Genomic DNA, 10,636 nt, shown 5'->3' on the forward strand with positions numbered 1-10,636 from the left:
GACCTGTTATTAACAAAGGTTAATGCGCTAAAAGAGGCTTTTGTTATTAACATAACTCATTTCCTTTAATCTTTACCGATTCTCGATGGATAAATAATAATCTTGTTAATAACATGGAATTTTCTATAAAAAACACAAGTTATTAACTTTTGTTAAGATAATTTTTTGTCAATTCTGTCAAGTTGAAAACATTTTGTTAATAATTCGTGTAAACTCAACTCCGGTGTAAACGCAACTTAACATGATGTTAATGACTTTTGTAATTAACATCAGTTAATACCGAAAATTTTAAAAACTTGTGTTATTACCTCCGGTGTAAACGCAGGAGGGAAGAATGATGATATTGAATCATCATACGACTTGTGCTTTTTTCTTATATGATTTTGGTATGAGATGTTCAACTATTTAAATTCTAATTCAATTTATTGGAAATTCATTTGTCATCATTAATGCAGAGGTTTTTATTACACTGGTCTAACCTAAAAGGTACTGTTCAATTCAAATACCTTAAACAGATGCATCTTAATCTTAAGGTCTTTGGTTCAATTATTCTGTTTAGGAGGTAAAATTAAAATAAAAGTTGGGGAGGTTAGGTTTCAGCACAGACAAAAAAGCTTCGATCTGTGTTTTCAACTGGCAATATGTTGATATTATTTGAAATATCATAATTTTAGAAAAAGCCTACATGCAAATTTAAAATACAATATGAATGACACCTAGCCTATTTAAAATACTTCAATTTTATATCAATGATTTCAACAGAAACAAAACGTAAAACAATGAATTTAAAAAGTAATCTAACGCACATGCAATTTCTTAATGGTTCAAAAAAGTAGGCTAACTAAAATCCAACATATTATTACATTATGGTTTGATCTTTCTCAACTTTCATTTTGTCCTTGTTAGGTTGAGAAGAGATTTCAATAAGTTACTAACCGTTCATCATCTTTTGGAAACCGGAAAAATGTCATTCCAGGATATGAGTTTGAATTTCGGTGGCAATTGGGTGCTGAGCACCAACGACCTCCTTTTCTCTTCCTATACATAATAATAAATTATGGAGGCTTATTGAATACGGTACGTAAAAAAAACTTTATTTACAAGAATGAGCTCAGAGTCAGTGTCAGTAGCACAGTATACATACAGTCACAGAATAGGTACAGAAACAGAACAGAATGGAAACTTGTAATAATTGTAATCAAACCAAGAATGCTTCTTACATGACGCAAATACTAGACACGTCACGTGACGTTGGGAAGTTCCAATCCTGATCTTCTGATTGGCTCGTGGCAGTGAATGAGATCAATTGATCCGGATCATTGAAGTGATCCGAACGTACCAAAACCACTCACGGTCTCAGACAGCACCGTATCACGCATGCGTTAGTAACGGTTTTTTCCCGTTCCATTCAGTCAGATCTTTGAATGTAACGTTCTTTGTGATGATGGTTACCGAGCACCGTAACTGGAGCCGTCATTGCATTTTGATATTATTATCCAATGATGATTTATCATTAAATTTGATATAATAATCAATATATTATCATCATTTCATTCAATAAAAGTAAGAGTACTTTTCAATAATATATATAATAAAATATAACGGTTGTTATTTAACTAATGTTGAAAAACACTATAACCACGGAATAAGCATAAAGTGTTTCTTTCCTCTGTGCTATAACTAAGTCAGCATATTGTCATTTCAAAGCAAAAACCTAACCCCCTAACCTCCCCTTTCATTTTTAAAACATAAATAAACATGAATCTTTGTAGAAACCCATAATCCCTTCCAGCATATTGCAATTTCAAAGCAAAATCCTAACCCACTAACCTATCTTTTCACCTTTGAAATATCAAAAACCATAATTCTACCTGTACCCTAGCCCTTTCTAGCATATTGCAATTTTAAAGCAAAAACTTAACCTAGCCTTATGAAACATTATTAAATATAACTTGAAATAACCTAACCCCTAAACCTTTCACATTCAATACTTTGGATTTCAAAGCAAAATCCTAACCCCCTAATCTATCCTTTCACCTTTGAAACAACAAAAAACATAACTCTACCTGGACCCTAGCCCCGTCTAGCATATTGCAATTTCAAAGCAAAAACCTAACCTATCCTTATGAAACATTATTAAATATAATCTAAATAAAACCTAACCCTTACCCTATTTTGTCAATTAGTTGAATTTCTACATTGTTGATAAACGATGTGTCAATGGCAACCTTGCAATGCATGAGAGAGATATAGTGAGGTCCACATTATAATGACAGTATTTGATCAACTTTGGTGTTGCTATCCATGTCTATCATTCGACAAAGCAGGTAGTACTATCCTTTTCTTTCTCTGCAACGATGCCAAATCTGTTTTTGACAATGTGGAAAGATAATTAAATGTAATAGTGTGATATTGAGTGGGTATTATTGTAGTTGTTTTTGTGTATCTTATATTGTTTTTCAGGTTTTTGAACTGAAATGAACTTTGATTCTAACTGTATGTTGAACCCTGCGTTTTTAGTGTGAGAATTGACTCTGTCTTGTTTGAATTTGCTAACTTGTTGCTTAGTTGTCAAAATTAAAGCAATTTTCGTGCATTTTCCAAGTGCAGTTTCAATTTCATGTCGAAAAAGCCACTGTATTTGAAAATTGTATGAGCATTGACCTTTTTGCAGCTTTGGCTTTTCCACTGGAAGTTGTGCTCAACGCTCGTGGAGGGGGAATAATTTTCAGTGAAAAGGCCACAGTTGGAATTGAGATGTGAACGGAAAATCATGTAACTGTGTGCGATCCTCGGTCCTCTGAATGGGCCAATTTCCCATTCAGAGGGACAAATTGTTAAACTTTCAGTTATCAGTAATTTTTATCCAGTTGAATAGAAAACCAAATTTCATGGAGTTAGAAGGAGTAGAATCAGGTAATTATTTGTGCGTGTGAGTTTGAGTATAGTGAGTTTTATTAAAGCGTATGTGAGTGTTTCTGAAGAGTCCAAGTTTGAATATTGTTAAAATGGTGAGTGCCAAACTTTTATTGTTTTTCTTATTAAGCTCAAAATTTAATTTCATAGAATGACCGAGGCCCAAATTTAAATGCAGCAAGTTAGCAGGTTCCCAAAATGTATAGATTGAAATTGAGTATTCTTTCTTTTTCTGAGTAACTCTGTTTGAAAATTTGACATGATTTCTATTGATTCGTTAATGAGTTCAATAAACCTGAGGTTGAATTTTAAAAAGTATTTTTCATTGAAGTTCCTGGCTCGTAGTTACTATGTTTGCTAGAATATGTGACAATGATGATAATCTGTGCATTTGAATGAACAAATCCACTAAAAGCTCCCAACCAATCAAGGATTCAAATACCGGTAGATGAATTTATAGCAGTAAACTTTAGCAAATATTATAGAAAAGAAGAAACAACCCCCCTCCGGTTTACATTGGTGGCCAGCGGTGGTATAGTCTCTGCAAGAATGACTATCAAACCACATGTACTCTTATATATTTAATATTTTGGAAGGTTAACTCAATAGAGACAAATATGTCATCAGTTACAGAAATGATTTCAGGTGGGGGTAGTGTTAGATACCTCCTCCAATTACAATGATGTCAGGTGTGGTGTAGGGTTGAAAATACCTCCACCGGTTACATAAACAAGGCAGAGAATCGGCAACGCTGTTCTCCCATCTTAATCCACTGTCATTATAACATGGATCTCACTATAGTGCCATCTGCTTTGTTGAATGATACACAAGGATAGCAACACCATTGCAAATCACACACTGCTATTATAACGTGGACTTCACTATAGATACTCAAAGAATACTTTTGAATAACTATGTGATAACTGCGACCGTTGCTGGCCGTTACTCTGTATCTGAGACAAATAGAAGCTGCTTATATTACAATTTACAATGCGGCGCTTCCTAACAAGATGGCGGATTTTTGCGTCAGGGTACTATAGTGAGGTCCACGCTATAATGGCAGTGGATAAAGATAGAAGAATAGCGATGCCGATTCTCTGCATTAATTAATTATATTTATACACTGTCAAAAACATAATTGGCATCGTTGTGGACCTAGAAAAGGATAGTACCACCGGTTATGTTGAATGATTGTCAAGGATAGCAAAATCAAAGTTGATGAAATACTGTCATTATAACGTTACTATATAAGAACTGTTGCAAAAATCCGCCATCTTGTTAGGAAGCGCCATATTGTTATATAATAGTATTGATTGTAGGTTCGGATCACTTTAATGATGCGGTTCAATTGATCTTGTTCACTTCTACGAGCCAATCAGAAGACCAGGATTGGAACTTCCCAAGGTCACGTGACGTGTCTATAGTATTTGCACCATGTAAAAAGCATCGGTTAGATAGGCGTTTTATTGACAATTTCCATTCTGTACCTATTCTGTGTCAGTGGCATCACCAGTTCTGCGGTTCACGAGTTGTCGTGTTGTCGATAGGATGGCAGCAATATATCAATATTTTTGATACATCAATATTCTGTGGCTGATATATTGCCATCAACAAATTCGTCCCGATAGTATCAGTTATATTGATATTTTTGGTCCGATATATCACATTCAAATACATATACTTTTGAATGTATTTTTTTTAATTATACGCTAATTTTACAGCGGTTTTATTTAACTAATCTCTCTTTTCTTTTCATCTACAAACGTTTCACTTCGCCAGTACAGGTGTACAGTTGTACAGGAGTCAGGTCCGAAACAGCTGTCAGAGTCGGTTGTCATTCAGTCGGCGGTCGAGATCTTAGACCAGTTATAGAATAGACACGGCCTATTGTATATTCATGCTCAAGGACCTTGAAGATCTCTTCAAGGTCTTTGTTCATACTGAAAGTCGATGAAGCCAACATTTACTGCCATATCTCCAAATCGTGATGTCAGCATCAGATAGAAAACTTTTCTGTAGAGTTTGTTTACATTGTTTTCCATAGCAGATTGTGTCTATTTCAGCGGGAGCGCAGCTGGAGTTACCATTTTGATGAATAATAATTTACATCCTTCTGAAATAGACACAATCTGAAAGTTTTCTATCCGATGATGACGTCACGATTTGGAGATATGGCAGTAGATGTTGGCTTCAGAGGTTAGAATTCCCAGCGTGTCTATTCTATAACTGGTTTAAGGTCGAGATACAGTCACAGTATACATACAGTATGGAAACTTCAAACTTGGCTATAGTGAGGTCCACGTTATAATGGCAGTGGATAAAAATAGAAGAATAGCGATACTGATTCTCTGCATTAATTAATTATATTTCAACACTGTCAAAAACATAATTGGCATCGTTGTGAACCTAGAAAAGGATAGTAACACCGGCTTTGTCGAATGATAGACAAGGATAGCAAAACCAAAGTTGAAAAATACTGTCATTATAACGTGGACCTCACTATAGTACCAGGCTTAAATTAAACACAAACCACTCTCGGTCTCAGACAGCACCGTATCGCGCATGCGTTAGTAATGGTTTTTTCCCGTTCCATTCAGTCAGTTCTTTGAATGTAACGTTCTTTGTGATGATGGTTACCGAGCACCGTAGCTGAAGCCAATCGTCATTCCATTTTGATGATGATAATTTATTATTATTATCCAATGATGATTTATCATTAAACTCGATATAATTATCAATATATCATCATTTCATTCAATAAAAGAAAGAGTACTTTTCAATAATATAATTAATAAAATATAATGGTTGTTATTTAACTAAACTTAAAAAACACTATAACTAAGTCAGCATATTGTCATTTCAAACCTAACCCTTTAAACTCCCCTTTTATATTTAAAGCATTAATAAACATAAATCTTGGTAAAAACACATAATCCCTTCCAGTATATTGCAATTTCAAAGCAAACTCCCAACCTCCTAACCTATCTTTTCACCTTTGAAATATCAAAAACCATAATTCTACCTGTACCCTAGCCCTTTCTAGCATATTGCAATTTTAAAGCAAAAACTTAACCTACCTTAATGAAACATTATCAAATATAACTTAAAAAACCTAACCCCAGACCCTTTCACATTTAATACTTTGGACTTCAAAGAAAAATCCTAACCCTCTTACCTATCCTTTCACCTTTGAAACTGTTGGATTATGCTAATAATAATACACACTTTTATAAAACTCACATTCATTGAACTTGTAAACCACAACCAATACGATTAACTGGATAAAAATTATTAGCACAATAAAGCTCTCAATTAGCATACTAAAGACCTGGTACTAATTTTAATTATTAAAATACGTCAGTTGCCATTTTTCTGCGAAGTGCAATCGATACATCGATACAAGTAATGAACAATCGATATTAGTAATCAATACTAGATATAAATGTACATATCGATACTCATCGATATCCAATACACCTTACATTAATTATATCTAAATAACAAATCACAAAATGAGTAAAATAGAACAATATGTTTCAATAATGCACTTATCCTGAGCAACCAAGTTAATAATTTTCTTGAACTTATTAAATTTTACAATACGTAGCCAAAGACTTTGTCATGATATCTGCAATATTATTTTCTGAATCAACCTTTACTATGTCAATAGTACCATTCAAATAATTTTCATGAACAAAATGATAATAAACTAAATGATAGTACTTCAATATACTTAGAATTCTTAGTGAAATTCCCAATAAATTCGCCAAAACATTCATACCAAGCTCTTGGACTCTCTCGCAATCCATACAAAGCTTTATCCAACTTACAAACCCTATTAGTTCCATCTTCATATCCCTTAGTTTGATGTACAAATAATTCTGATAGAACCTTGCCATTTAGAAATGCTGTTACAACATCCATTTGTTCTATGTATAAACCCATTTTGCAACAGTATGACAATAATATTTTCAATGACAACATTTTAGCTACAGGTGAATAGATATCATCAACTATTTCTTTTTGTTGAAAACCTCTCACTACTAGTCTAGCTTTAAAATTGATTTCTGACTTTTGGTATAGACCCACTTAACATCAATAATTTTTGTGTCCTCTGGTCTGTCAACAAGTACCTAAGTACTATTCTCATTTAATGATTCTATTTCTTTATCCATAGCTTCAATCCAATTTTTGGAATCATCTGATTGTATTGCTTGATCATAATTTTCAGGGTTTCCTACACTACAAAAGTTCACATCCAAAGAATTATTATATACATAATAATCATCAAATTTGATTGGAGCCTTCCTATTTCTTTGAGGTTTACTTGAGGTTTCTGGGGTGGTCACATCTGGGATATTTTCATCTACTTCAGTTACACAATTAGTCTCAATCTCAATACTAGAATTTTCATCAATTTCAGCCTTATCTGATAAATCAATAAATTTAGTATCTTCTTCTACAATGTCAACGTGCCTAGCAATAATGATTTTATTATTCACTAGTACTCTATAACCAACATCACTGTATGTTAACAAAATTCCTAATTCTGCTTTTTTGTCCCACTTAGAAATATGTTTTACTTCTGGTACTGTACCCTTACAAAAACTCTAATGCCATACAATTTCAAATATTCAATACTGTGCTTCTTACCAAATACTATTTCATATGTAGTTTTATTTTCAATTGTGTTTGCTAAAGTTCTATTTTTAAGATAGGCTTATAAGCAGCAGTGTAAACTATTTCAGGCCAAAAGCGTTTATGCACTCTAGCTTCTGCTAACAAACATCTTGCCATATCCATGATAGACATATTATAACGTTCAGCTGTGCCATTCAATTCATGAACATAGTGTGGACATGCATTTATAACTATGCCTTTCTCTCTAGCTAAATCATACACTTTAGAATTTATATATTCGGTCCCATTGTCACATCTTAGTTTCTTAATTTTCTTTCCAGTTAAGTTTTCAATTTCGTTAATGTAGCTTACAAAACAATTGTATACTTCACTCTTAGATTTAATAGTATACACCCTACCTAACTTACTGTAATCATCTATGAAAGTAAGAAAGTACTTTGCACCACAATATCCAGTGGTATTGTGTGGTCCATTCAAATCAGTATGAACTATCTCAAGTATTTCTTTAGCTCTAGTTCTGTTTTTATTGAAAAGTAAATTATGCATTTTATTCTCAATACAAATCGTAAATTTCATAAATTCTTTGCTTAGGTCTGTAGGTAGACCTTCTAGCATCTGATCTTTACACAATCATATTTCTCAAATAATTGAAATTTACATGACCTAGCATACGATGAAGTTTCCCTTTCAAATTTGTCTCTTTACCTACTTCTGAAATATTAACATTACTTTCTTTACAATTAATAAAACTTGTCATCTTGTACAAATTGTCAACTTTCCAAGCAATAGCTATTAGACTATTTTCATGATTATAGATTTTAGAACTGTTACCACATGAAATAATTTTATGCTCATTAGTAATTTTAGAATAGCTTATTAGGTTCCTGATTGTATGAACTATACATTTATACATTTTTCATTTGAATCGTTTCTTTTCTATTAAAAACATTGAAATCACTAATCACTTTTACATCTATTGGATTTTTCAAAGTAATACTTTTATCAAAATATTCATCATTGTTAATTACATGATCAGTACACCCACTATCAAGTTACCATTCTATTTTAATCTTACCTTGCATACTTACTTGATGTTTTTCAATTTTAGCATTTTGTACTTCAACATTGAAATTGTTCATTCCTGACTTCTGGAATTGTCCCTTTTGGTAGATTGAGCCAGACTTATTCCTTGGTTGCAAGTTGTTCTTCCTATAACGACAGTCCTGTTTCAGATGTCCTGGTTTTCTGCAATTGAAGCATGACCTCGATTCTTTTTTCACGTTTTTGGAGTCTCCAACTGAATGTTCAACTGCATACGCATTTGAATTAGGTTGAAGATTGTTGCTGCCTTTATTTTTAGTATCCATCAACTGAATTTTGCTTTTCACATAGTCCACTGTCTGATCTTATTCTTCAAGAACGTCTATCAAGTCACCAATATAATTGTATGAATCTGGGAGCATTCTTAGCATGTAGTTCAATTTTTCTTTTTCTGTAACTTTAGCACCAGCACTTTTTAGTTCATTCATTGTTTTTTCAAAATCACTGAAAAAGTCTGAAACGTCGGTGTAGTCTTTCAGTCGTATCTTATCTGGTTTGTTTCTGCAAACGATCTGTAATGCAGTCGACTCCTTTAAATACATTTGACCAAATTTTCTTATGATGTCATAAGCCGTTTCTAAATCACTTATAAAGTCCAACTGTTTTTTTTGTTATGCCGCAGTTCATGAAGTTTATAGCTTTCACATCCATATTCATCCAATCTGTGTCCTTGTCTGATTCAGTCTTTTGTCGAGTGACTACAACATCACATTTTTAAAAACATAATTAACCACTTCTTCCACGATGCATATTCTTGTTCATCAAATATTGGAATATTGACCATATTCTCCACCATGACTTGCAATTTTACTTCACGTTTACACTAACTTGTTACTTGTTGAAACTTGACCTATCCGTTACCGTTCCTTACCGATTTCAGTTTCTGGAAATTTCTTCTCCTTTAAACCAACGGTCGGCTACCATGTTGGATTATGCTAATAATAATACACACTTTTATGAAACTCACATTTATTGAACTTGTAAACCACAACCAATACGATAAACTGGATAAACATTATTAGCACAATTAAAATACGTCAGTCGCCATTTTTCTGCAAAGTGCAATTGATACATGAATACAAGTAATGAACAATCGATATTAGTAATCAATACTAGATATAAATGTACACATCGATACTCGTCGATATCCAATAGAAACAAAAAAAACATAACTCTACCTAGACCCTAGACCTTCTAGCATATTGCAATTTCAAAGCAAAAACCTAACCTATCCTTAAGAAACATTATTAAATATAACCTAAATAAAACCTAATCCTTAACCCTATTTTGTCAATTAGTTGAATTTCTACATTGCAATGCGTGAAAGAGATAGTGCCATTTGCTTTGTTGAATGATACACAAGGATAGCAACACCATTGCAAATCACACACTACCATTATAACGTGGACCTCACTATAGATACTCAAAGAATACTTTTGAATAACTATGTGATAACTGTGACCGTTGCTGGCCGTTACTCTGTATCTGACAAAGGGGCCGCGGAATTGGAAATATCTGGAACTCAAAATATCAATGTTAAATGTCCTATGCTTGAAAACTGTTGCTGGGTGGAACTCCGAATATTTGTCAGACAGTGGAATTGGAAATATCCGGAACTCGAAATATGTTGCTAGGCGGAATTGGGAGTATCTGGAACTCAAATTATTTGTTTGTCAGATGGCGGAATTGGAAATATCTGGAACTCAGAATATCAGTGCCAAAGTGGGAGTACTGGTAATGTGTTTGTTATTGAGAAATGGTTCAAGTCTGACTTATTTTCTGGAATGATATGGACTAATTAGCCCACTTAGGGTAATTCATAGCTCATTATATATTAATTTTGAATGGAAATATTGGACTTGAACTTTAAACAGTAGAAACAACTTGGCTGATCTTTTTGGACTTGTTTTTCATTATCAAAATTTGGGAATAGAATACTTTTGGACCTGGTATGTCGTTCTTTTTCAATTATATTCAT

The 10,636-nt window shown here is 33.2% G+C and overlaps 1 protein-coding gene across 3 annotated transcripts in view; it reads right to left on the reverse strand.

The window, feature by feature from the left end:
* The window catches only part of LOC111048633 (52 kDa repressor of the inhibitor of the protein kinase), a 46,026-nt gene extending 44,763 nt beyond the window's left edge, over positions 1-1,263 (reverse strand). Inside the window, exon 1 of one of the 3 annotated variants that reach the window (XR_002605929.2) lies at positions 937-1,159. Coding sequence is in view for 2 of the 3 variants with exons in the window: in XM_022334559.2 (XP_022190251.1) it covers positions 937-1,046 (110 nt within the window). In the remaining variant the exon portion in view is untranslated. Of the gene's footprint in view, positions 1-936 lie in introns of all 3 variants that reach the window. The other 2 variants (XM_022334559.2, XM_022334558.2) reach the window with 2 other exon arrangements.
* Positions 1,264-10,636: the final 9,373 nt, after the last annotated feature.

This window comes from Nilaparvata lugens, chromosome 3 (assembly GCF_014356525.2).
Source record: "Nilaparvata lugens isolate BPH chromosome 3, ASM1435652v1, whole genome shotgun sequence".
NCBI classification, from domain to species: domain Eukaryota; kingdom Metazoa; phylum Arthropoda; class Insecta; order Hemiptera; family Delphacidae; genus Nilaparvata; species Nilaparvata lugens.